This window comes from Aythya marila (genome assembly GCF_965140915.1).
Source record: "Aythya marila genome assembly, chromosome: 14".
Lineage (NCBI taxonomy): Eukaryota > Metazoa > Chordata > Aves > Anseriformes > Anatidae > Aythya > Aythya marila.
Genome location: NC_139055.1, coordinates 9,009,789 through 9,037,719, shown reverse-complemented (window position 1 = coordinate 9,037,719; position 27,931 = coordinate 9,009,789). Strand labels below are relative to the sequence as shown.

Below are 27,931 nucleotides of genomic sequence, written 5' to 3'. Positions count from 1 at the left end.
CCCTGGTGAAGCCCTCACTTCTGCACCACATGCCTGATTTCTTCCCATTGCCTCAGGCAGCGCCTCAGCACTAAATTAATCCATGGCTTTATTTACTGTCACCCATCTCTTTACCCTTACCAAGCTGATGCTCTACAGCATGATGCTGGAAACACCCAAGTGGCATCAGGCCTCCTAACTGCTTGAAGCCAGGTCCATCACTGCTGCACCACAGTCAGTGCAGGCAGGAGGCTGAGAACAGACAGTGATGGGGGAAGCACACTCTCTACAGGACAGATTTATTGAAACAATCGTGACCTAGCAAAGAAAATCAACTGTTGGCTTTAATTGTTGCATATATCTTCATTTCTAGGACTAGGAAAATTTCAACTGATAAATATACATTTCATCAGAATGCCTTTGGCTGAAATACACCACGAGCACATTCTTCAAAGTTACAACAAAAGTCTTAGAAATGTTAAAAAGGGATTTCCCTTTACTAAAATAAGGAGTGCACCCCCCACCCCAACAAGGCGCTAGGACTGACAGACAGGAACTCTTGGCTGTGCAAAGCAGAGCGTTGATTACAGTAACAGAAAGGAGTCGGGAGAGGAGTGGGGAGACTGCATAGCACTCAGTAAGAGGTACGAGAGGTGGCTTCGGCAGAGTCAGGTCAGCATGTCCCAGAGGCAGCAGCAGCAGAGCGCGGTCCAGCACGCCGTCAGGCAGGCGCTCTCGCCTGAGTCGTCCCTTCGCCGCTCCTCCACGACGTACACTGCAGGGACAAGAGAGCTCGGTCAGTCAGGGGCCCGTCGGCTCCCCGGCATTTCTGGTGGCTCGCCCACGCCTGCCCGAGACCAAAGGGGCAGTTATGCATCCCCCAAGGACTGCAGCAGGGAGCTGATCCTTGACGGGTGCCTCCACTGATGCGCAGGTGAGTGCATGCAGGGCACGTGCGGAGCTCCCATGAGGGTCTGACGGAGCCTCCAGCCACGGTTTCATCCCAACGGCAGCAGCAACCCACAGAGCCCCACTCAAGATAACGACGGGGTGATTGCTTACCATACACCATCAGGGGCAGAACAGGCTTAACTTAAGGAAAATTCATTTAATTTATCATCAGTTAAAATAAACATGGGTAGTGAGACAGACAAACATTAACACAACACCTTTCCTCCATTCCTCTCCCAGCCTCAATGTCACCCATGTCCCCGGCCAGTGGTGGGTTCAGGGGGACTGGGAGGAGGAGGCTGCTGTTAGCACACAGCAGTTTCTCTCTTTCACTCCCTTCTCCTTGCACTTTCCTGGGGCCTCCCGGATTTCTTTCGCTCTGTAAGGCTTTGGTGCTGGGTGTGCTGTCCCTCTGCCTGGGTAGTTCTGGCTTTTCTCCCTTCATCACCTTCATGGCCCTTGGTTGGCCTCTCTCCAGTAGCTCCATGTCCCTCATGCCCTGGGGAGCCCAGAACTGGACCCAGCACTCCAGGAGTGCCCTCACCAGTGCTGAGCAGAAGGGCAGGATCACCCCCCTCAACCTGCAGCCAACACTTGGCCTTAATGCAGCCCAGGACACTTTGCTCTTTGCAGCAAGGACACATTGCTGACTTGTGTTCAACTTGGTGTCCACCAGGACCCCCAGGGCCTTTTCTGCCAGGCTGCTCTCTGGCTGGGTGCCCCCAGCACGTCCTGGTGCCTGGGGTTGTTCACCGATGCTCTTACAGAAGCCCTTCTCATTGTCTTGGACATCCCTGGCCGTGACTGAATTCTGTGAGGGCTTCAGCTTACCTAAGTTCAACCCTGGATGCTCACACAATCTCTCTGAATCCGAGGATGAGGACAAGTTGTAATGAAGCAGACTGAGGTTGGTCTGATTAGCCAGAATTTGCACATTGCTGTGAAGGGCTGCACTGAAGCCCCATTTCACAGCTTGCCCTGCGTTTTTTCCACTGTGAGACATGCACTTTATTGGCTATGTCCCTGTGAATGCACAGATCTGTAGGGATCAGAGCGCATGCTGTGCAGCTGGTTTATAGCCTATAAAACCTGCCCCATGGATGTCAGGTATGTAAAAAACTGGTCTTCAACTCAGCAGCCCCCAGCAAGCACCAAAGGTCATTAGCCTCCTTCAAGAGGATGTTTGAAAGGCTCAAATGTCTCTGCTCTGGGATGCTTAAAGCTGCTGCTGGATGTCACCACCAGTCTCCGGTGATGGAGAGGACCGAGTGGCATCTGCTTATGGTGTTAGGGAAGAGCAAACTGTGCTCCACTGGGGGCTCAGGTCCACCACTTCTTGGAGTCCTGGCACAGGAAGGACTGAGTAACTGGACAACATCGCATCACTGACACCAAGCACAGCCATGGACATGCTGCTGCAGTTGCCATCAGGGGTGTAAGCACGGTGGTATCAGACGTGGTGCTCCAGGAGGAGCCAGTCCCCAGAAAAAGAGGGAAAACCAGAGGAGAAATGCCAGCATCCCAGCAGTCTCCTGCCAGGATTTCCTGGGGACAGAATGAGCTGGGAAGTCTGTCCCTGGAGGCTGCAGCACATTGCTTGTCTGCTATCTGGACACCAAGAGGTGTTGTGAGCTCGCTGTATACCCTCTATCCTGCCTTTAGGATCTTGAACTCCACTGCCTCATGGTCACTGCATCCAAGAATCTCATAATATCCTGAGCTGGAAGACAGCTATGCAGATCACTGAGTCCAAGGCTGCCTTTGACCTCCAGATACCCAACAAGTTCTTTGTTGAGCATGAGATGGAACAGAGCTCCTCTTGCTGGCTCCTCTGTCACTTGGAAGAGTCTGTGTTCATCAGTGATCTCCAGAAACTTCCTGCAGTGCTTATGCCCTGCCGTGTTGTCCTTCTAGCAGATGCCAGGGTGGTTTATGTCCCCTGTGAGGACCAGGGCTTACAAGTGTGACACTACTGCTACCTGTCAATAGAGGGCCCCATGTGCCTGGTTTATGTGGTCAGGTGGCCTGGAGCAAACACCCACTATCCTGTCACCTATCCCCATCTTCCCTTTAACCCTACACCATAAACACTCAGTTGGCTCTTAGTGATTTCAGCTTGCTTTTAGTTTTCACTACCCTCATCTGTTACCAATAAGCCATAAATTACTTTAGTTTGCTGAGTCTGGTTTGCCCATGTCTGCAAATGGTGAGCGATCTCCCTGTCCTTATTCCAACCCATGAGTTTTTTTTTCCTCCCCATCATATTTTGTCCTTTTGAGGGAAGCTGAGGCAGTGGTGCAGTGGGATGGAGCTGTCCAGAGTTGAACTGCTGCATCCCAACAAGATCACAGCCCTGCAACTGCACGTGCACGTCCAACTCATCTTGCTTCTTCCCCGTATCTGATGCTTCAGTGTACATGCATATGTGAGAGAAACACTAAAAAACGCCTGTCCCAAAAGCTCCAGGATTGGAACAGAATGATTTGAAGAAGCACAGGTGGGTTCCTTGCTGCTGGCTCACTTTCATGCACAAGAAAAATTACAGTTTCAGCACAACGAAGGTAACAAGAACCTTCCTGCTGTCAGGTCTGCCCAGGCTGCAGGGAGGAGAGGCTGGACAGACACCCAGGGCAGAGTTTTTAGGGAGATGCCAGCTTCTGTAACTAGAAGTACATTTGCTATTTGTCTGCTTGCTGTTTGTTTAGGCTGGCAGCAGCTGCTCCCCGACAGTCAGGCACGTGGCTGCCTCCTCCCCTAGGAAGTCAGGGCAGTGATGAGTCCTTACTCCACCGCTGTCCCTCTCACATGCCAGGGCACCACCAGGTGCTGAGTGGCTTCGATGAGCTTTGTTCACCTTGCACGCCGACTGGGCACTCTTCTTCTGGCTCTGCCTGCTCAGCATCCACAGCACAGCCAGATTTTACCAAGCTAGAAGATGGCAGCCCTTAGATACCTTACCTGCCGTGGGGTTGCTGCATGGATTACACCTCTCAGTGCTGGTGGACCTGGTGACCCCACGGACAGAACTCATTGAAGCTCTACCCCTTGAGGGCTAACCAGAGGATCCCAGCAGGTTGTTGGGTTTTGCCACGCGTACCAGCTGCATGAAACACAGGAGGGACCGTGGCTCATGGCTGATGCCTTGCAGCCGGGTGGGACTGGATGGCAGAGATCTTCCTGTACCTAGGAAGCCCTTGGTGTGGATGTGGCTCTGCCAGCAGTACCTCATACACGAGTCCGGTGTGTCTCTGCCAGCCTCCAAAGCCAGTTCAGGGCAGATGAACAGTTTCCTTTTGGTTCCTCCTCTCTGAGCTTGGCTATCACATCTGAAACTGCAGCACAATTTGAAGGTGGGCACATGACCTTCCTCAGAGCTTTCTTGGGTCCATTTGTTATGGTCTACGTGAGAAACAGAAGAGCCTGACCCAGGCAGATAGCTGTTGCTTCGAGGAGCTGAACGTGTGGTGTTGACAAGAGGTTTGGGCAGGAGAAGGCTCCTGTTGTCAGCCTGGTTCTCCTGGCCTGGATCCCCGGCCTCAGGGAGCCTCCCTCCTGCCAGCTGGAGTAACAAAGAGGAGGCAACTCCTGCAGTGCAGGCACAGCCCAGTTCCAGAGGAACCCCAGGTGTCTCCAGCACAGCACCACTGCCCATTCTGCTCTTCTCTCCCAGGCTTCCCAACTCCCTGCCAGGCACGCACCTCCCGTCCCTCGGTGTGAGGCAGGAGGAAACCAGGAGCCACCAGGAGCCGCACACAGACCAGGGCAGTGCTCCCCTGGTGGAGAGCCCCACTGTGCTGGCAGGGAAGGCATAACCAGGTGAATGACTTTCAAGCCCAGCATCCCAGCCTCCTCCAGGGATCCTCTTCCACGGCTTTGAAAGGCTGGACCACAGCCTCATCCCACCCAAAGGTGGGTAACGCATCCCAAAGCAGACAGGACCTGTCAGGCCCTTCCCTTCCACCTGCCTGCAGCCACAAACTTGCATTCAGATGTGAGTTTGGAAGACCTTCACGCTTCCAGATGTGAAACCCTGTATCCCTGTACACTCCTGTGCAGTGCAAGCTGTAACCCAGGGGCCAAGCAGGCTCCCGGAGCAGCAGAGCACGGCAGCACTGCTCAGCTGTGGGAAATGGAGAAGCCGTGCGCTGCTTTGCAGAAGAGGTGGTGGCTGAACAGAGCTGCCCGTGCAGCCTTACCTTTCCGGCAGTGCTGGGAGAAGCTGCACAGCCAGGCACTGATCTCAGCTCCTGCCTTTCTGCCTGGCCTAACCCCAAGCTGAGCTGCGAGGAGGAGCGAGACCTTGCCCCACACAATGCCCCTGCACAGACCCGGCCACGCGGCTTCGTTCTGCAGGAAGGAGGGCAGCGGGCAGGGCCGCACAGAACAAATCCAGCTTGCACGAACTGAAGGAGGCAGTTGTGTTTCAGGCCGGGAAAAGCCTTCGGGCTTCTTTTCCTGGCAAATCCAGGAGGCCTGAACAAGCAGCTAACTCTCTGGTGCCTTTGTTTCCTCTGAGAAGGGTTCTGTGACAATGAATGAAGACCAAACACTTATCAATTGATCCAAGAGCCCTGTATAAAAAGAGGCTGTGTTTTTTCCAGCGGTGCACACTGCCTGCTGAAGGGCACACGTGAAGGGCAACAGCTCCTCGCTGTTAAGGGGAACCCCCCCATCACCTCCTGCCCACAGTCAGATGGGAAAGGATGCCCAGCAGCTCCTGACATCCCTCAGGGCAAGCAGGTGAGGGCGTTTTCTCCATGGCTGCTTCTGAAGTAGTCAATGTGCTTGTAGCAGCACTGGTTTCTAACTGGCTGCTAGGTGCAGTCCAAGCTGTCCTATTGCAGAGCCATGGACATCGGGGTTGCTGCTGACAGCACTGCCACACCCCAAATGCCCGAAGACACCACAGTGCCCGAAGACATCCAGGTTTGTGCAGTAAAGGGTCTGGGAGAACATGCAGGGTAGTCCTGGGATTCCTGGTGATATGGAGGCTGGCTCTGTCCTCTGAAAACAACAGCAAGACCTAAACTACAGAGCAAAGTCCTCGTAGCTTCAGCCTGAGCAAGACCCAGGAGAACTCCGGCACCCTCCTGTGCCCCAGAAGTTCCTCTGCAGCGTGTGACGCTCCCAAATCCGGTCGGTGGACACTGGGAGGTTACATTGCTTCAATGGCATTGCCTCCCATCTCCTCAGCTGGCTGCTGGAAGACAAGCAGCTGAGAACCCGATCTTTGCTGCAGCAGTGGGAGGATTCCCAGCTTCTCACGCCCAGATACAGCACCGTCCACTTGGGGGAGCAGGGAAGTGGCCCTCCACCTCTTCCAGCTGCCTGTGGTCCCAGCGCAGGGGCTGCTGCTGCTTTCCCGGTTTAAAGATGCTGATTTCAGCCTCCAGAGCTGCTACCTGAAGTTAGGGGTCGCTTAGTCCGTACACATTTGCTAACTGCCCAAGAAGAAAGCAGGAAGAGCAGGTAACACAGTTTGGGAATGAAGAAAGCTCTATCTTCGGGCACAGCCAAAGCACCGTGCTGGGAGGAGCTCCCAGCCCACTGCCTGCCATGGTGGGGTAGCTCAGCAACAAGCTACCAGAGAGCAATGGTAGACAGCATGCAAAAGGCACGAGCTGTCAAATGATAACACTAACACTCATGCAACGCCCTTGCAGGACTAATAAGTCTTCCATTTTACCACACAAACCAATAAAGGGTTTTGTGGGTTTGCTGATATCTCAAAGATCAGTAAAATCAAGTTTAGCTACATGATCTGCTGGAAGACCGCGCTGTATAACCACCCACACCTTAAAGCAGAGCTGAAGCACGATGCCCTGTGCAATTTCTGGTAACCTGTCTATGACTGCAGGCGTACAAGAAGAGTTTGCCTGAAGTATTTATGATTAATCCATTAAATTTTTTAAACTACAGCTAAGCGATGAGGACATCCTGACAAAGCATTTCTGAAGTACGCATCAAGTACTGTTATGAAACGCTCGCTGAAATGCTCAGTCTCAGCAGGGCAGCTCTGCTCTGCCACCACCAGCTCACAGGGACCGGCTCCAAACACTGCTTCAGACAAAGCAGGAACCTGGCTGGAGAGGAAATAACTACCAACAACAACCAGCGAAGGTTTTCAGACTTTGACAGCACCAGGGCAACATCCTAAATAGAAACGACCTCCTCTCCTTTATACTTTGAATCTTCAAAGTGATCATTAAATTCATCAGCACTTCAGAAAGCGTGGAGACAATTCATCAGACATGCATGCCAGAGAAACTTTAACTACAGCTATACAGAATTAATGCTGAAAAGCTTCTCTCATCAGCCCGTTGGGTGTGCAGCTTACACAGGAGAGGGTAGGAGCAGACTAGGTGAGGGCTGGGTGACCATTCACTTGCAGCTATCAAAGTGCACGGAGTAAAAAACAGTTCAGAGGAAGGCTAGATAAACAGCCGAGCTCTCATTAAGCTAGAAACATCCTAAAGCAATTGTCTTATTTTGGACACTAAGAGCTGAACATCAGCCTCACAGCACTAATAGAAACCCAGTGACCAGCCCAAGGAAGCCAAGGGGTGTCTTACAGCACCCTTACTCCCTCTTTCTAGTCTATGCATTAGTGCTGCTTCAAAAGCAGAAGATCCTCTGTAAACAGGGTTAAGACGTAGCATAATAAACCCCTAAGCGCCTTACCCAGACCACTGAAAATCAGTAAGTTTAGCTGAGCATGTTTGTGATGTAAGCCAACATCGCCCCAGCTCGCTTTATCCAGCAGTTTCCCAGTACTCCTCCTCCTGTCTTCCATTAACAGGGATCAGGCTGCCTGCTGCAATAACTTTGACATGTTTTTGTTGTTGTTGTCAATCAAGGAAACGGCTGTTTTTATATGCTTTATATCAGAAACATGAATGGCTCCTTTAAACAGAAGCCAGCTCGCTGTGGCACACCTTACTGGGGACTTCACTACCTCCTTTGTGCCTCTTTTTTTGTCCAAGGTCAAAAACTCCTCAGATCTCCCATGACGTGCCAAAGTCTCTCCTGCTACAAGCAGAAACCCGCTAGCACTCCGGGACTGGTGATCCGATGGAGAACAGAAATACGGGTGATTATTCTCAGAGGCATTCAAGCTGGTTTTGTTTTTAACAGGCTCACATTTTGCCACTTCCATTGCTTTTTTCTAAAATAGGATGGAACAAGATATAAGCTCAGCAGACCCGCCCATCTTCTAATCTTCTAATCAACTTCAAAGACCGCAGCTCACAATGAATCATGCTTGCTGTGAATATGGCAGCACTCCCCGTAACCACACAGTGTGCACGACCCAGTGCAAGTAACTCCCACCTTGTTTTTAAAACAAACACTACAACACTTTGTTATTTCACACACATTCCGCTTTATCTTAAGCACACATATTTTGGTTCTGTTCACACCTCATTGAGCTAGTGGGTGGCATCCCTGCCTACGGAGGGGGGTTGGAACCAGATGATCTTTGAGGTCCCTTCCACCCGAGCCGTTCTGTGGTTCTGTGGCACGTTAATCATTAGCTCTATGAGTGAAAGGCATGAGCATTACTTTTCACACGGTTTGGTATAAACTAAAACCATGTCCTTAGACTTAGCCCGGTGCTTTAGTGGGACTACAAGGCTTGTACAGTGACAGAGGCTTTGCTACCACAACCAGACCATGCTGCCCTCACACAGACAGCACTGCTCCATTCAGGTGTTGACTGCCTTACACACAGAACCCCTCAAAAAGCCGGGAGCATCAGCAGCCCAGAGCCCTCAAGAGGCCTTTGAGCCCCTCCAGAAAATTTGCTGCATGCCAGTGGGGCTCTGGCCTTTGTCCAGCTATTTCAGGGATGACATCCACGGAGACAGCAAAACCTCACTTCAAGCAAGCCACGAACGTGGCCACCTGGGGATCCTGCTCAGCTGGGGCACCGCCAGCTGATCCTTCCTGCCTAAAGAAAGTCAGCACAGGGGTGTTAGCAGCACTCAAGGGACGCAGAGGTGACAGTGACCACAAATGCAGTGTTTCTGAGGCATGCTTTGGGTGGTGCACTGCAGGTACGCAGACCCAGCACCACAAAAGGAAGGGTGACCCAATTAGACCTCCCTAGACCGCAGCATACCCAGGAGTACATCCATGCTAGCAGCAAGCACGGAAAAAAAGGGGCTGCAGTACTGGGGAACATGTACTTCAGCTAAAACTTCCACGTCAGCTGCCAACTGGGCTCTTCTCCACACCGCGCCTCCTTCCATGGCCACAAGACCTCCTGGGCAGAGCTAGGGCACAGATGCACCTTGCAGCTCTCTTGGCAAGAAAATCTTCCTTCTTTCTGCAGACACATCTTAGCAGCTTCATACCTGTAAAATTATATTCCCCAGTCCTCTAGCTCTGTCCTGACCAGAGGTTTTCGCAGGACAAATATTCTACCTATACTGTATTCAAATTTCAGGAAAAGCCTTAGCGGACTCATAAAACAGGTACCTGTCAGAGCCAGGTGGAAATACAACAGTGAACTCCCAAGCAAAAAAAACCTACGAAGTTGCAGAACATTCAGTTTGATGAACCCCAGCTATAAACATGAACAGCTCTACTCCCAGAGCTACCCAAGCCAAAAATCAAGCACTGTGCAAGACAACAGGCAGTGAGCACGTCCCCTACACCACCCAAGCAAAGGCACTGCCTGCAGTTGCCCACAGCAGCATCACCGACCAGGGGCTGCACAACCTCATCCGCCAGGGTGGTGAGGAACCTTTTGGATCCCACAAATCCAAGCAGCCCTTGTGGTCACCCTGGAGAGCTGTTTCAGTTTTCAGGGAGCTGAAGAAGCAACACGTTTCAGGGAAGTGACCGCAGAGGCACGCCAAGCAAGCACTTTCAGTGCTGCATTGGCTGCAGTTAGCACAGTGGTGAAGTTTCTTCCTCTCAGACTGTATGTGCAGAGCACAAGGTGCATCTGGCCACAAGCCCTGCAGAAGATTTTCTTGCAGCCCTGCAGAAGATTTTCTTGCAGCTGAGCTCTGGGATGGGAAAGAGGAGAGCTTCCTCACCTGAACACACAGGGATCACGTGGAGCTGTCATTCAGAGACTGAGACAACACAGGAAGCCTGTGGAAATGACACTAACCAGCATTTATGGAGTGCAGATGTGCTCAGGAAGAGCTCAATATCTCTGAGGAGAAGGGCTACAGGCACTTCTTAGGAGGAAAGCACACCTTATGTAGCAGGTACTTGGACTCTTCTGGGGTAAAGCAGGTACCAACCGGACCTCTGAAGCACCAGGGACCCTGGCACACAGGTTAGAAAGCATTCAGGAGACGGTGTCACATGAGAAGCCAGCTTCCCCCCAGTTCAAGGGTACAGAAGTTCAGGGCTTCAGATCCTTCAGTTTTCTTCCACACTGCAACAGACGCTGATGCAGGGACATCTCCCAGACCTACAGAACTTGAGAACTTCCTCTAACATTTGTTTTCCCAAGAAAATCCTAATTTAGTCATAAAGCAAGGGTCAATTTTCCACCAAGTCAACTGCAAAAACAAGAACAGCACACTCCTCAGCTTCAGCCAGGCTTTTAAGTGAAAATCATCCTTCGTTCCACATTTGAACATGTCCTGGCTTGGAGGATTTTATGCAGCACAAACTTGGTCTTACAAGGTTTTTAAAAGAGTGCTTTGGGTGACAGACAGGAGGAAAAAGTCCAGTTTTAAAGCAAACTGAACATGTCACAATGAACAGTTGCTCAAGGTGACAAGAATGCCCCTGAGCAGTCCCTTCAGGGCTGGAGCACCACGGGCTGTACAGCTCCTTGCCCTACACCACCTGCTGCACGCCCAGGGTAGGTGCTGAGCTAACAGAGGCTGCCCAGACTGGCAGCCTGTTTCAATCGAGTCAGCTATGGGCCAGTCTCTCCAGGGTTCAGCCCGTTTTTATGAAGCATGTTTTCAGAAAAAGGACCTGAATTTGGAAATCCCTTTCTTTGCATTGCATTTTTCTCAGATTACCTTCTTAGGATTGAAAAGCAGGTAAGAACACCTCGAACATCAGTGCCAGGACAGTGTTGTCTGCCAGCAAGCAGCCCTCGCTGTTTGTGGGGCCAGCAGGCATGAGCCATGGACAGAAAGAGGCATTACACAGCAGGTCTGGGGCAAAGAGAACACCGGGTTAAACAAGCACTGCATCACGAGAAGCAGGTAAGGGAACACCTGCCAACTTAGCTGTGGTGCCTGACAGCTTCTTGCCAGGATCCCGTCTGTCTGGAGTTGCAGGTCCGGAAGGTACAGGAACAGATAAACTCAATGCCATGGTAGGCTGCGAGGAAAGGTTCAACGGAGAAAGAGAAAGCCTGAGGGAATTGCTATGTGTTGCCTTCCAAGTAAACTACTGTGGAAGGCTGAACTCAGTTTGAGAAACAAAGGGGGAAATCACTGAAAGGCACCTAGAAGTCTAACAAGAGCGATCACAATCCCCTCCTCTCCACAGCGAGCGCCACAAAGAGGAAAAATCCACGCCTCTAGCAGGAGGCAGCGTCTCTGTAGCAGGGTGACCTGTTTATTCTTGCAGCTGGCCAAACATTCGGAGGCTGGCGTCATCACCGTGACTACTGCTCTTATCACAGCAAGCTGTGCTGCCAGTGGTCAACTTGCAGAAATAAGATTTCCACCCCTGCACGCAGTAGGTCAAATGCAATGCCGAGCTGTTTGCCATCAGCTGGAACGGCTGCTGACAGAGCCTGGTTCCCTTTAGCACAGAATCACACAGCCTTATCTATTGTGTTATGTATCAGTGGGAAAAAAAAAAAAAGATCAAAGCTGTGCAAACTGCTAACAAATAGTTTTTTTGAAATTACATATGAAGAATGTCACTCGTACTTTGGCCCACTCCACTTCTCACAGTGCGTTATCAATAGCAGTGTTACATTTCACCTCTATTTTATGGTGACAAGGAAGTACCTGATGACCAGTCAGCAGGTATTTTAGTTTCCTTATGCCAGGACACATGGCATTAATTCTATAACAAAAAATACTGGTGGGGAAGGAAGATATTTTCTGGATATTTTAGGGAATTTCTCCTAAGCACGCATTCTGCTGCTCAAGAAGGCCTGGCTCCTTACATCGAGCTCCATGCAGACACAATTGTCCTGCTGCTGCATCCCTCCCAGCTTTGTTCTGGTGCAGGTGAGGTCTCTTTAGCTAATGAAAGCACTTAGAGATGTCGAAGGGTAAATCTCCTATACTCCAGGAGCTCATACTTGCAGACAGACATGACAGCAGCCCTCAGATTTTACACCAAGAAAGACGCAGACAGAAATCAACACAAGTCAGCTTAGAGAGCCAGGAAGCTGGATCAGATATACAGAGGGATAACATCCCTCAAGCTCAACATATAAGTTATCAGCTCTAAAGGTAAAAGTCAAGTTGTCTACTTCTTATGAACAGAGTCAGTTATGAGCCCTTGAAAGCTGCAAGGGCACAAGGCTTACCTTGGCAGCTCATCAGCTTCTCAGGAGCATGGGTGGAAAACCAGCGCTAAGCATAAGCTGTTCCCTGTTGTATCTCATCAGGTACAGATTTTTTATTTTATTTTCTAAATACTGAGAGTGAGTTGTATGAGTTTTCTTCTTCAAGCACCAGTTGGAGATGCTAGGTACATCGCTGTTCCAGACAGACCACAGACTGATTAAAAAGAATATTGCCACCATGGAAATGATACTTTACATCAGATTTTGGTTGCATGTATATGACAGATTTAGAGCCAAAGTGCCTCAGCAGCAATTATTTCCATCTGTGGATCCACTGGGAATGCACAATTGATTGCTTCCACACATTAGCACATCAAATATAATTCACAACAGAAGAGACCACCCTTGCAGTTTGCCTACACAGTAAAGTAACTAGGCATAAATCCTAACACAGAGCAAATTTCCTAGTTTTCAGTGTGGACACACATTTGTTCGGAAGTACCAATGTAATTCCTTGGAATAGCTTAATTCGTAAGATTAAGCAAGCACCTGGAAGAGCAAAACATACCCTCAAAGGAAAGCAACCATACAGTAGCTCTTCCCAGATAACTTGTGTTTGGAAACACATGGACTGATGAGCCACATTAAGTCATGCCAGACCAGCTAGCTAGATACCAACATCTTCATTAAATTTAGATGACAATTTTTGACGTTAGAAGTTCAGCCACAGAAACAGACATACAGCATTAGCATAATAGATTTTTAAAATTATTTTTTAAAGGGATATCAGTTACATATTAGACACTCCTGTAGGTGATCATTAAACCAAGCCTCATCAAAAGCTATCTCAGAAAATTTCTGTTCAGGCGTCCACAGAACAAAGATCGGGTTTCTGCATGATGGACTGGCCAAAGGTGCAAAAATAGATGCTTAATGGAAGGAGAATCGAGAAGAGGAAAAACTTTTGCAGAAAAACAGAATTATAGACTTGACTTCATTCTGCAAACATTAATAAATATCCTTTCACATAAGCAAACACCACATTCCACTGAGAAATGTAACCTTTCATTTAAATTTTTACTGTTTTATGGAGCACATGAAAAGATATGCTACTGAGAGTTACAAGCATGACTTAAGCAATAATTGATACTTCATCTGTTATCACTTCACAAGAAGCAGAGACCAAGCAATGTGCAACACTGTGATAAGCCGTTTGATCACGTTGGACATTTTGAAGAGCACCTCCAAAAGCACTGCTATAGCCCTGTAGTACTTGTGACTCGGACTCTAGCATTTTGTTTTCTTGCATGTTTTGGGGAAACAGAGTGCTGAAGAGTGCACACATGGCCCAAGTGCTGGAAATACCTGGCTTCTGGTTGCAGCTAAAATGCCGATTTAAAAAAAAAAAAAGATATAAAATGTAAGGAATTAAGTTTGTGGGTTTTTTTTTGTTTGTTTTTCCTCCTAAGTGGTTAAAAATAGGCACCTGAAACTGGAAAGCTCTGATGAAGCTTCTTTCTCAAGTGTGTTAAACCTTAAAGAACTTTTTCCAAAAGAATTTCTTAAGGCAGGTTTACTTCTTCAGAAGTACCAAACTTAGCAGCTCCTTTTATTTTCACAATTCCACTAGTAAATTATTCTGTTCACATATGATTTGAACTGAGTTTGTCAGCAGAATACAATATAGAGGGTTCCTTAACTCCCAGAAGTTGTGTGCAAATACCTATCAATGCACTGGGCATAAACCTCCCCGCCCCCAATGACTCTCGTACCATCTGGTTTGAAAGTTTCATCCTTGCTCCTGACATCTTATCTATGATTTGATTTTGTTTCTTAACACAGCAAAACGTTTCTAGTGACTATAGCAGACTTCTGTTATTGCAAAGCCTGCCTTTTTGAAATACAGATATCAACTCTGGAATATAAAATGACTTGTGCTCCTTCCTTCTTCCTTATAATATGTGGCATTAACACAGTGCAGATGAGAGACATAGCAGCATCTGCACATCTACTGAGCGTTATAATAAATAACTCTCTGAATATAAAATCCATGCAGTACTGACCTTCCAGCTGTTTCTATTTGATGTCAGTCACAAGTCACCAGTAAGGCTTTAATGGAGGATTGCCACCATATTCCTTCACAGCTTGTTGTTATTAATAAAGCCTTTTAATTGCAACTTTGTTGGATCTCTATGTGGGACACCCTGTTTGAGCAGGCTCGTTGTGGTTTAACCCTGGCAGGCCGCTGAGCACCACACAGCCACTGAGGCACTCTCCCCCTGTATCTCACGGACTGAGACATAGGCAGCTTACTGGGTAAAGCAAAAGCTGCACACACAAGAAAAGCAAAACAAGGAATTAATTCTCTACTTCCCATCAGCAGGTAAGCATTTAGCCACTACCAGGCAAACAGGGCTTGTCTTCCCAAGAAACCATTACACGTGGTAAGTGCCAGCACCCCAAATGTTTTCCCCACCCTTCTTCTTTCTCCCTGGCTTTTATTGTTCAACATGATGCCACACAGTATGTGACATCCCCTTGGCCAGTTGGGGTCAGCTGTCCTGGATCTGTCCCCTCCCAGCTTCTTGTGCACCCCCAGCCTCCCTGCTGGCAGGGCATGACAAGAAGCTGCAAAGTCCTTGGCTCTGTGTAAGCACTACTCTGCAACAACTAGAACATTGGTGTGTTATCAACACTGTTTTCATCATAAACCATAAACACAGCAGCATATGAGCTTCCACAAATAAAATTAACTCTATCCCAGGTAAAACCATGGCACAGGGGTTGGAAGGGATGACTGTCAGAGGCCTCTGCCAACCTCAGCCGTTCCGTGATCATGTTTACTTGTGAGAGCAATGCAAGTCACTGACTCCCAGGTTGAGTTCAGAGCCCACGTGGCTACAGGAAGCCAATTCAGAAGCGTGACTTACCGGAAGATTATTGGTTTGTGGGGTGAAGGAGCTGTTTCTGCAGACGAAGAGTTGTGTTAGCTTCAGTTTGACGCAAAACCCTGCCTTTTGCAGCACAAGCCTGGTCAGTGAAAGACATCTGTCCCCTCCAATCTCCCAGCCTGTTCTCCATCTGGTCGCAGGTTTGTGAGTGGAAGAGAAACCTGATCTGAGCACAAGGGTGTTCAGTGCAGTTTCCTGATCAAGTCTGACACGGGATCCTTCCAGCATCCAAGGCAGCAGATCTGGCTCAATGTCAGACTGTCCAAAGGCGCAGGACCTCTTCCTTCAGCCTCTGCTAGGGCATCCCTTTTTATGGCTACAGCAGCAAACTGACACTCACACCAAGTAAAGGAAGTGTTCTACATAGGAGACTGGGAGTTTTTCTCCCTGAGAATACATGCCTATTAGCCACTTCAGAACAACGTGCATTTCTCAATAAAAACTCTGGTTACACGTTGAGTACATGTGGTAGCAGCAGTAGGAAGCATCTCTGTGCTGCTGCCTCCTCTTTCCGAAAGGCTGACCCTTGAGGTTTTCCCCTTTTACAGAGGAAGCTGAGCACACAGCGTGTGTACTTCTGTTACCATCACTGAAAACAGTTGTTCACTTCTCATATTTGGGTTCTCTGGCCATACCCACACCAGAAGTTCCCTGACATCTCACATCAGTTAAAATCCCCAGAGATACTTTTATGTACACTGGCTTTAGCTGTTGAATCCAAACCCACCATTTCAACCAAGGATACTGGAAGAACAAGTTCTTGAAAAAAATCCTTCCACAGATCAGCCTGTCCAGCCATGTGTGTCAACTTTCCTTTGGATTCACTACAGTGAATAGTTCCTACCAGGAACTGTCTCAAGTTCCAGTTTCCCATAACACGAGGGCCTTGAACCTATCTTCATCATGGTGCACTGCTGAGTCAGAGTAACACAAAGTGGTAAAACAGAGGGGCTGAGAAGGCAGTTATCTCAGAAAATGCAGCAAAAGCATATGGACCCCAATCCCGAGAAGGCTTTACCTACTAGCACATGTCCCAGAAGCTTAGGATGGTATACGGAGAATGACTTCAATAAGCAACAGCTAAGGACAGCTTCACAGAGCAAAGGAATTAGTATAATTATCACAGAATTGTAGGGGTTGGAAGGGACCTCAAGAGGTCATCAGGTCCACCCGCCCTGCCCAAGCAGGTTCCCTAGAGCAGGCTGCCCAGGTAGGTGTCCAGACAGGCCTTGAATATCTCCAGAGAAGGAGACTCCACAACCTCCCTGAAAGGAGGTTACTGTTACAGGGAGGTTATCATCACTGAGGAAGCTCAAAATAAGGCACTGGAGTTGGTACGGCAGCAAGAGCTCCCATGCTGATGGGGAGCATACACTCCATGATGCATAAGCAGAGATTTTAAAACCAAAGCCAATGAAACACTGAGGAGAATAAACTTGGTCTCTAGCTATACGTCCTCACCAGCAAAACAAAGTTAACAAACAGAACACACTGAACACTTCTCCGCTTCTCAGTGTGGAAAAGGCAGGGACCAGACCCAACCTTGCCAGAATCCCAGAGTTGTTGAGGTGGGAAGGGACTTCTGGACAGCTAGCACAGGCTGCCCAGGACCATGTTCTTCTGAATAAGACCATGTTCTTCTTCTGGCTCCATCTTCTTCGCACCCTGCCTTCAGGTATTTATAGGCATTGATAAGATCCTGCCCGAGCCGTCTCTTCTTCAGACTCAACAGTCCCTGCTCTGCAGTGTGCCCCACAAGAGCACCCCCACACAGTAAAAGCTTCAGGAGAACACACAAAAGCTCAGGAATCATTCCAACTGCTACTACAACATCACTTGGACAGCTATTCATGGGCTCAAGAAAATTGATGCAGATTAACTGAGTAAGAACCACACGTTTGAGTTTTAACTGTTTCAGCTATGCAGCTTTCAGATAAGCTTTTATCAGTCACGAGACAGGCAGAACGAGAGCTGTGGGAAATCTAAAGCCAGCAACAAGCGTGTGTAACAACCTCAGTGTACGGATTCCTTTCAGAGATCAGCATCAAGGACCTTCAGCAGTACCTCTGAAGGGCCAGAGAACTATCAGAGGCACGAAACTGCAAAATCAGGCAGGAAAACACGCTATAATCAGAACACCTACCTCAAACGGGCCTCCACCTCCCCCAGCTCTGTTAACGCCAGAACCTGATAACCACATTACTTCAAGGTCAACGGGCACTCACGCATTTGTAAGACAGAAAAGGTTACGATTGCTTTGTGCCACTGCTGCTCGACGTACCTGTGTTTTTAGGCCCCTCTGCGTACACTGGTCCTGGAGGTGGAGGTGCATTTTGCCATCCATACTGGGGATAACCCTGATAACCCGGCTGACCTGGCTGATACGGCCCTGGGGGTCCGGGAGGATAGCCAGGGTAGGGGCCAGGAGGACCACCTGGTTGTTGTACGTAGGGTGGGTAAGGGGCAGTCGGTGCCGGGCCGGAGTAGGGTGGAGGATTTTCGTAGTTCATTTTGGATGCGGAATCTGTCCTGCAGAAGAACAAACACAAACAAGAGTTGGTTTGTTTTCAACTTGCTTCATCCACAAGCTTATAAATCCCATTTCAGACTGCTTTCCAGGGGGCTGGAATTTGACACAACCAGACCTGAAAGTGCCTTGACAAGCAGCGAGGATATTTTTAACTCCATCCCAGGGCAGAGCCTGAGCAGAAGTGACTTCTTTTAAGTGACAGGTTTAGCACAGGAGAGCAAGGAAAGCGACCTGCTCATTTCCAATCATGCACTCGCTACTCACTGTAAGACATTTAACAGTCTTGCTACTGCAAAGAAAATGATTTCTGCTTCTACTCATGACTAAATTGCTTTTAAGTGAGCTTTAAAAGTGATTACTTCCTTTTTCTGTCAATATTAAAGAGGGAAAACATGCATAAAAGCAGTCTATCCAAGACACATACTTGATAGCCTTAATGACAGAAGGAGCGAACACACATCCTCAGCTGAAGTGTGCTTTGTTCTGGAGTAGAACAACGTTACACTTCGGCTAATTGCTACAAGCATCTAGACCCTCACTTTGGAGCAAGGCTGTGTAGGAATAATTTCCTGATGAAACTGTAACTCAGCACATCAGCTATTCTTCCAGTAATACGTAACTGAACCATTAAGCAGCCAAAAGCAATCAGAACCTTGGGCTCAGTCTCATTTAAAAAAAATATATAAATATTAAAGACACTTCAGGTTTTATGACCTCGAAGTCTCCATCCAATGCATTACTCATGCAACAGCCATCAGAAGACACGACTGTCACCACAGTGATGCAATCTTAATTCACCTCCAAGCAGCGTGACTGAGCAAGACATTCCTTACACGGGGTTTCTGAAGCTTCTCTCTGTCTGAGAAACAGAAACATCCCTAACGCCACACGGCCAGGAGCTGTCCTGTTTTAAGCAGCTGCACCCTGCTATTTTCTTCCACCAAAATACGGTGGAGAAGGGTCACCATTTCCCTGTGGCACATACCTCTTTCCCCATACCAGGACATTTGGGAGAAATACCAGGAGCATGACTTGCCTTTGGTAAGGCTCAGAGCTGCTGTTAGAGAGGAGAGGCTGATGAGCAGCCAGCAGGACCCACTTCAGACAGTGGATGGCGCGGCACAGCTGGGACAGATTTTCCTCAACACTCAATATTCTGCAGCAGTTCTTGGAGGCGTGCAGATTTTGAGGCCAGAGGAGACCATGAGCACATCCAGCCTGAGCTCTGGCATGACCCAGGCTAAAGAATTTCACCTTTGTAACCCTATAGCGAGCCCAAAGCAGTCACCCTCAGGCAGAAGCCATCCGAGTCAGGACTTGGGGCTATGTTTAGCTGCTGCAGTCCCTGGCTGCACACCGACCTGAATGTTGTTTGTTTGCAGCTCGCCGTTTCATCACCTCAGAAGGAGCTGCCTGTCCTTCCCCAGGGAAGGCTGCAGAGGCTCTCTGCTTATTTACCAGCCACTCCTGCCTGCATGCTGCTCACCCTGTGGATACCACGCTGTGTCCTCCTCACGCAGCCCTGTCCTCTTCTTGCTGTGCAAGCCAGGCTGTTCCAGTTAATTGCTCGTGCACTGCTGTTACCTTTCCAGTAGGCATTTTTTAATGCCTTTTAGAAGAGTTTTAACTGTTTTACCAGAGCCAGTGATTACAGGATTTTTTTTTTTCCACTGCCAGGCCAGCCAGACCACTTCACTGCTCATTTTAAAGTGATCAAGCACAACAGAAGTTCAGCTTCAGGCTTGTTAACCCTCATGGTGCACTGCAGCACCTCCACCAAGTCAGCAGCAGGGAAACTCGCCCTTCAAAGAGCTGGCAGAGCAGGCAGCAAGCCCTTCAACTTACCCAGATGCACCAGAGCAGAGAACAGGGACCTGATGGATCACTAACGTTCACCTAACCCAGAAACTCAGCCCAAAATACTGGCCAGACGCAAGTTCCTGGGGAAGAACAAGTGATTGCATGTGACTACATACATGCACTGCCTTCAGTACTGAAGCAGGGAACCTGTCCATTACCCCAGAGCTGCCTGGATTCCTCACAAGCACCTGTCTTGTACCCCAAAAGACTTTCGGAGAGCTGGCTCAAGTGCCAGAACACGCAGGCCACACACAAACACCTCTGTGAAAGATGTTGGTTGGGCATCACCTGTACAAGGCTGTGCCTGGTAACGCTTACATTCCACCCAAAGGATATGGTAAAGCAAGAGCCTGGCTAAAACAGGCAGCCGTGGTGAACGAATAAAGAAAGCTGCACGTCAGCAGCTCTGCCAAAGAGCTTAAGAAACTGGAGAGGAGTCTGGCAATGGCGTGTGTAAAAAGGGAACGGTGGCATCATAGACAAGGAACACTGGTAAAAACAGCTTTGTGTGAGCCATGGCAAAATTCGGTTTTCAAAGATGGGCAGGAAGGGAATGGAGCTTCTGCCTCTTAATGCAGAGGGACTGGCAAGAAAACCAGACACAGTCTACCAGAACCAGCCAGACACTTGCACAGAGATGTCAGATCATCACAACAGAACAGAAAAACAGAGAAGAATGAGATTAAGAAGAGTATAGCTTTCCAGGGCAAAAGTTAATTTCCCCCTTAAAAAAAAGAGCAGAAAGTACCACAACCAAGAATAGGTCAAAAGTGAAAGAGAGCGTCCAACAAGACCAGTTTCAGCAGCACCTGTATTGGAGATTTTTGTGATGAATGAGAAGATTAAAACTCCTGAGAAATTCATGCAGGCATTCAGCAAGCCTAGAAGGTGGTTGTGGAACACTCCAGAGGTCCTAAGCACAGCTTCCACCCACTCTCTGAGCTGTAAAGGTCAGCCGTCCTGCAATGGGCTTTGTCCCAGGGAACATTTCCTGGAACATGTTTGCCTTGTCCCCATTTCCAGGATCAATTACTGCCATGCATACACTCTTCTCTAGCTGCCCTTTTTGAACAGCATGACAACGTTTATGTCTTCCCAACCCTCATGAACTCATGCATTATTTTACACGCTTACCAGCCTTATTTACAAACCAAGGTATGTGTTTGCAAAGCAGGGCCTTAACTCACTAAATAGATACTTTTCAGAGACATACCTGAGCTCCTAGTCAAGGGCATCATCAGGCTTTACTGTGGGTTCTTACCCTGTCCTAATTCCACAGGAGCTGTAACCCACACTTACTCCTACAAGCTTGCATCACGCGGCATGCTTGTGGCTTTCCCAACAAGCACCCTGTAGACAAAGCTCTTTAGAAAACCACCACGCCCTGTATTTTGCTGGATAACAGAAAATTGATTAGTCTTCTGATGCTCTTCAGACACACGCTGCTATTCCCTCCCCCCTCACCAAAACTGAGTGATTTTGCTAAGAAATAAGCATGTTAATACACTGTTACAGTTCCAGAAGGTATCTGAACTTTTGCTCCATGCTGCTGAGCAAACATTTTTCCTCTACCCTAACAGGGCAGAGGCAGATAAGGGACCCACAGGGATCGAGTCCAGCTCCTGGGGACTTGTGAGATTCTTCCCCACGTCTCTGGAGATGGCCTTTGTTTCACCAGTCCTGGAAAAGTCTCCTTGTGCACAAGCTGCCACCTCTTCACCCCTTTCCAGAGATCACCATGTAATGGGACTCCAGCAGCGACCCCCTCCCCTCGGGAGGTTCGACTCCTGCTGCTCCCTCCCATTCTGTTTCTGAGTGGGTTTATGAATCCAGCAAGATCCATCGATGAATCCAACGAGGATTACTTTTATCCCAGCTGTGTTTAGGAATCAACGGGAAGGATTTTTCCCTAAACTGGTACTCTGTGGTAGCCTCATTTAGGTATCTGGCTGCCGTTCCACGTCACAAGAGCAGCCCTGCAGCACTGCACAAGACCGAGAACACACAGGACTTCTGGTCTGAAGGTAACACAGTGCAGGAAAACAAGCGAGAACAAAGAGAAAACGGGAAAGTGCAATGGAAGGAAAGCTCTTCTGTTAGCTTGAGGGGTTCTCGAGTAAAAAGCTTTCACACTCTACCAAAGAGACCTGGCTTTACTCTCTTCGCTCCCCCAAAAAGGCCACTTAAAGACTGGCCCTCACATCCCTCTTATGAGGTCAGTGCAATTCCAGCTTTTTAAACTGACTCAAGACCAGCAGGAATTTATGTCTGCTGGCAGCGACAACACCTTGTTACCTCCGCAAAAACTGAAAACACTACACACATAAGAACCACTTGCATTTTTATACCATAGGTGCTCACAGCTGCTAACCCACCTGCAAAGAAATCCCTGTCCTTATGGGCTGCTGAAAGGCTGAACCTTCAAACTCGGTCTTCTATGAAAATGGATCAATTAAGTAAAAAGCTGGATGGGGGGAGGGGGGGCTGGCCATGACAACCTAATCTAGGTATTGAAACAGGGCGAAAAGCCTCCCATTGCATAGGGAACAGCACAAAAAACAGCTCTCTGAAAACAAGTGAGAGATTTACCAAACCTAAGAAATACGTATAATGAAAACTGAAGATAATCCTCCCTCCCCCAAAGAATATCAGCGTTTTTAAAAAGCTTTAGCAATGAAAGCTTGCTTTTCTGACAGCAGAGCAAGCAGCACACTTCATACACTATTCAGGTCAGGAGAAATCACGTTGTGCACGACGTTGGATACTGATTCGGCTGGCTGTGGTATGGTTCCAGTCAGGGAACGCAGCGAGAGGCACGGGCCCTGAGCAGGGCAGCTGAATGCCCTGATGTAACCCACCCCGCTGACGCCTGCAGCGCTAGGAAGTCGTTTTCCAATGCAGAGTTCTAATGGAAAGTACATCAACGAGCAACAAGCCAGCTCCTGGCAACGAGCCTAGAATTTAAATTGTATTTCGTATGAACAGTATCCACATGAAAGCAGTACAAGGGGCTCTCAAATGGCACTGGTTCTGTGTTTCCCCCTTATCAGCTTCCTTCCAAGCTCCACGCAGCGATTGCATAAAAGGTGCATTAAGAATAAGCTGTAAGAGATTCCTTCTTGCTTGGTTGACTTCCAGGAAGAACCTCCTCTCGAGGTTCCCTACCCACTGCAGCAGGCGGCATAATCAGCCTGGAGTAGTGACTTCACAGCACAACTGCACTCACCCGCTAAATAAAAAGCTGCTCAAAACCATTTTGCTCCCCAAAATGCAGGTCTAAGCAGGAGTGCAAAGCACTGCGCTGTGCCATCCAAAGAAAAATCAACAACACTTCTGTTTCAACCAATTTCCTTAAAAGGTCTCTGGGGACAGGGAGCACTCTGTGGTGGATTTCCTCACCTTTATTCAAGTGGTTGACAGAACTTCCCTAAACAAAATACTCAGCAGCTGTTCTGAATGGTAGAAGTCACCAGAGCAGGCACCTCTGCTGACCGAACCCATGTAGGTTTGGATGAAGAGGTGATCAACCTTCAAAAGTTCCCGAGCTGGGTCCTACCTCATCCATGATCCCACAAGCCCACAGAGGCCTCAAGTCTGCCCTGCTGACATACAAGGCTGACCCTCATGCCCCTCCAAACTGAAACTTCAACCCATCCCATTGCCCTGTCCCATTATCTGTCACACCTCCTTGACAAAGCCAGCACAGCACGTATATTTCCAGATCTTTTGTTTCAAAAATAAGGGGTTTGATCAGCTTTTAAGGGCCTACAGACACACGGACAGCATTAAACTCTTTGTAGAGCTTCATAGTTTTAAGATTTATCTTTGATGCTCTGCCTCACTCTTCCAAAATAGTCCTCCCAACTTGCTCCCTAATTTTTCTGATTGCAACATGCTGTCAACTGCATACCTACATGTTATGCACAGCAGCAAACTGAGAGAGCTGCTCGTGTAGTTCCTACAATAAAAATGCTAGTGGAAAAAGAGATCAAATCCACTGCACCGTTACTGTTATCACATGAACTGCACGAACTTACAGGACACGGTTTCAAAATTTTCAAACATCTGATTAAAAGTTTTAAGAGCACATGATTTAACCGCACAGACTAACTGTGCTGATGGGAAGTTTCACAACACAGATCCTCCAGTGTGAAGAGCCAAAGCACTTGGTGCTCACTCGTCAGCTGATACTGCACCATGCTGTGGTAAAGAAAAAGAAAAGCCCTTTCAACAAAACATATTCGAGATACAAGCATTAACACCCTGGTTTCAGGTTTTGAAAGTTTTTTTTTTTTTTGTGTACAGTGTGCTTGTTCAAATCTTTTTGTAACATGCCTCATTAGAGATGGTTCCAGAAATACGCAAACATGTATTTTGCTCTTAAAGGGATGTATTAAGACATTTTTAAGGCACAACAAATACCAAAACCAAAAATCCGTGAAACCATCTGATCGTCAAGTTAAACTAGACTCTGCAAATAGTAGTTAAAGAGGCTTTGTTGGTCCAACTGAAAAGAGAATGAGAAACAAAGAGCCTGACTGGCAAGGAGATTAATAAGCACCCAAGACAGATAATACATTCATATGTGTTGTTCAGATGGTGCTCTGGCAGCATCCCAGTAATGGAACAGCAGCAGCCTTTCATGATTGCCTCCCTGACTCTGATAAACTGGTGGATTTGATGGAAGATACTACCCAGACTGCATGATATTTCCCACTTCTCAAACGTGCATTGAAAACACATGGAAGGGCAGCAGACAGCTTTGAAGACACAGCAAAGTCAGCATGTGCAGACAGAAATACATGCATTGCCTGCATCTCAGATCTCCTTACTCAAAGAGAAGGGATTTTTGTCACAGGGTGGAAAATGGAATGAGATAAACATTTTTCCCTCTGCTTTCTCACTTGTGCTTTTCCTCCTTTTCCACATCATACATGCTGCTGTAACACTGTTCTTTACATAGCCTATAGGGGATATACAAGAATCCTCTCTCATGACTACTTGGGGCAAAAGCAAGTACCTTTTGTCAAGAAACCCTTTGCCTAACTGTATCATAGGTTGAAAAGAAGCTGTAAAGTGTCCAGGGCACTGTTGTCAGACCAAATGATGCCTTAACAATGCATTATGACAAGAAACGGAAAGAAACAGTGTTTTTTGACGACTGATATAAGGGATGCAATTGGGCAGATCTACATCGCAAAGCTGGTGCATGCCCAGTGCACCCTGCAGTCCCAGCTCGCAGCCAGGCAGGCACTGAAGCATAATGCAGCTTCCAGCGTCCTCCCTGTGGGAGCAGTGGCAGCAGCAGGAACATGCTGGCAGCCACACCGCAACCAGGAAGCATCCCCCGAGGTATCAGGGCGTGTACCTGCTCTGGAAACGTGGAGGAAGGAGACCTCTTGATGTGCTGGGTGAGAGCCTTGGATGCCTTGTGGGAAGCGGCTGCGGGCGGCAGGATGCCAGACCTGCAGTAATGAGCCTGTCTGAATGACTCAGGCTTCTCGCTACCTTCCTCAGTTCCCAAAAATGACAGAGTACCATTCTCTACAACTTGAGCCACAGGGTTTCGGGTCAGGAACAGGAAGTTGCGAGGCAAAGCAGAGAACTGACTGAGTGAAGATATTGGTATCAAAGGTGGGCATTCGAGCTCTGCTCAAGCCTGCCACTCCCGCTAGGAGCTTTCACGATCCCTTGTTATTGAGCCTGCAGCCAGGTCACAGGGAACAAGTACCTGAAGCAGTGCAGACCTGTTTGCTGAAGGAATTACACAAGGGTGCTCTGCCCTGCTACAAAACACAAAGTAACACATTAATCTGCGGAGGCACAGAATTATCCCCGAAAACAAGCAGCTCCTCTGTTTATTGTACACAAAGCCCTCCAGGTAGCTCTCCATCACCCCAGGGCACTGCCAAAAGTAGAACACCTATGCTCACGTTTACAGGAATGCCTGTTTAGAGCAGTAAAACACTGCCAGTCCTCAGTGCCTGGCCCACACGGCGAGGTGCTGAGGGCTGGGGCTGGCACAAGGCAGCAAGCCTCCACATCCCTCTCCCTCGACCTGAGGCAGAAGCGGCCCAGGGCAGCCCCTACCCATCAGATGTCACCTGCTTACAGGACGTTTCTCCTCAGTGAGGGCACCCACCAGCACCTGCTGGTGAGCAGCTCGGTTCTTGAAGCCTTCGGGGCGCGTTAAATTGGTGTTTTAACGACGACGGCCTTCACCGAGCACTAGAGAGGCAAACTCCAGCAGCGCTGTGGAAGTTTCTGTTCACTAAAAATACACCGCTGCGTGCAGGGCAGCTGGTTACCAAACACGTTAATCCCTGACCACCCTCAGAAAGCGCTGCAAGATGCCCACCGAAACGCTGCAAATTTCAGCATTTTCTGCTGCCTCCTCGCTCCGTGCGATACAGTTGTAGGATTCTTATTACCAAAACTTTCTCGGACGAGCAGAGGAGGCCTTTTTTTATTAAAGCAACCGGTGGACATGGGGATAAGGCGCCTATTTTCCACGCTGGGTGCCTTATTGCTGAATTCACCACACCACGCACTTCATTTTAACCCCCCCCGAGCCCACCCGGCTGTGGCAGGAGAGTCGGGGGGGCACCGGTGAGCAGAACGCCCCCCTCCCTGCCACCACACGCCCTCACCCCCCCCCCCGGGGCCCTTCCCTGGGCCTCAACCGGCCAAGGGGGGGCCCTGCCCGTCACTCCGTGCCCCGGCCAAGCCGCCCTCAGAGCCCCGCAGCCCCCACACAGCGCCCGGGCTCCCCCCTCGCTGCCCGCCCGCCCGCCCCCCTCCCGGCCGTACCTGAGGCGCTGCCCGGCACCTGCTGCGCGCCCCGCGGCGGGCGGTGACGTCAGCAGCGCGAGCCCAGCCCCCGCCCCTCCCCTCCCCGAGCCGGGCGCTGATGGCGGAGGGGCGGGGGCTGGGGGCGCGAGCTCCTCCCCCTGAGGGGCGGGGCCTGGGGGGGAACGCTGAGGCGCTGAGGTGATGGTGGGGGGGGGGCGGTTCGGAGCCTCCTGGGTGGTGGATTGGTGTGCGGAATGGGGAAAATCCTATCGTAATAAAACAAAAATAATCCTCTGGGCGGGGTTACGCCACGCTGGATGGTTTTGTGCGAAGGAGCAGGCAGCGAGGGGCCGTGGGCAGGCGGGGGCGCTGCCAGGCGCCAGTTCTATAGGATCAGCTCCTCCTTCACCTCACAGTGTCATTAACATATTCATTAGTGGATCACATACCTACCCCGACGTGTATGTCACAGCAGACAAAACATGCTTTATTCCACTGGTTAGCACTGAACGTGTCTTGGTCCTTTACTCCAATGCCAATGAACATACTCCATTGGCTTTTAAACATTAACCGGGAAAGCAGCTTGAAAAACACCGCTTAATTTCATTAAAATTTTAAAATGACACTTGGTAGTTAAATCTACTTATCGCCCAGTCAAATAATTCAGTCTAGGCTTTATTGCCACTATTACCCCTCCAACAGAAAAGGTATGTTCATTTATAGGTCCAAATACCCTGGAGATGAGGCTGGGGTTTAGCCCCTATAAAAAGCATGTGCCAGCAGTGGGGTGGGAAGAGGTGGGTTTCCTGGTGAACCAAGACATATGGAGGGTATGGTCACTCAGTTCCCATTAGCTGTGCTAGCACACTACACAGAGCTACCTGAGAGGCATTATCCTGAAGGCATTACACGGTTGGAGCCTCCTGCCCAGGCTGCACAGCGTGTGTGTGTGCAATGTAGTTGCTAGAGAGTTGCAGCTGAGGGCAGAAAACTCCTGAGACATGCTGATGTGGTTGCTTGAAAACATTATCTGAGATGCTGGGAGACAGACAGGCTTTTGCACCTGCTAAAACAGCCTCCTTTTTGCCTTTCTTTTACCTGTGATTTTCTCTCTTGCTTTCTTCACTTCTGTACTGTTGCCTACTCAGGAACATGGGAAGGGAAATGTGAATCCAGCTTTCTGGGAAAACTCTGCTGCCTAGAAACTGTCTGAGCAGGATTTACCTCCCCTAGCCCTCCCTACCTTGGACACACATTCAGAGGCTTTATAATCGTAGCTTTTGTCTTTGGTGTTTACTTTTTGAAATCTTCTTGTCCAAAAGACACAGTCCAGAGGGACTGACTTGACCCTGTAGAGTAAAAATGGAGGAGCTGAGACGACACAGCACGACACAGAGAAGGTGAATTGTAAGACGG

At 48.9% G+C, this 27,931-nt stretch overlaps 1 protein-coding gene across 1 annotated transcript; it reads right to left on the bottom strand.

Moving 5' to 3' along the window:
* Positions 1 to 264: 264 nt before the first annotated feature.
* On the bottom strand, positions 265 to 26,646 carry CYSTM1 (cysteine rich transmembrane module containing 1). The gene is made up of 3 exons (XM_082771489.1): positions 26,534 to 26,646; positions 17,615 to 17,862; positions 265 to 754 (listed from the first exon to the last, which is right to left on the bottom strand). Exons 2-3 carry the CDS (start codon positions 17,841 to 17,843, stop codon positions 648 to 650), a joined length of 336 nt encoding a protein of 111 aa, XP_082627615.1. The 5' UTR covers positions 17,844 to 17,862; positions 26,534 to 26,646; the 3' UTR covers positions 265 to 647.
* Positions 26,647 to 27,931: the final 1,285 nt, after the last annotated feature.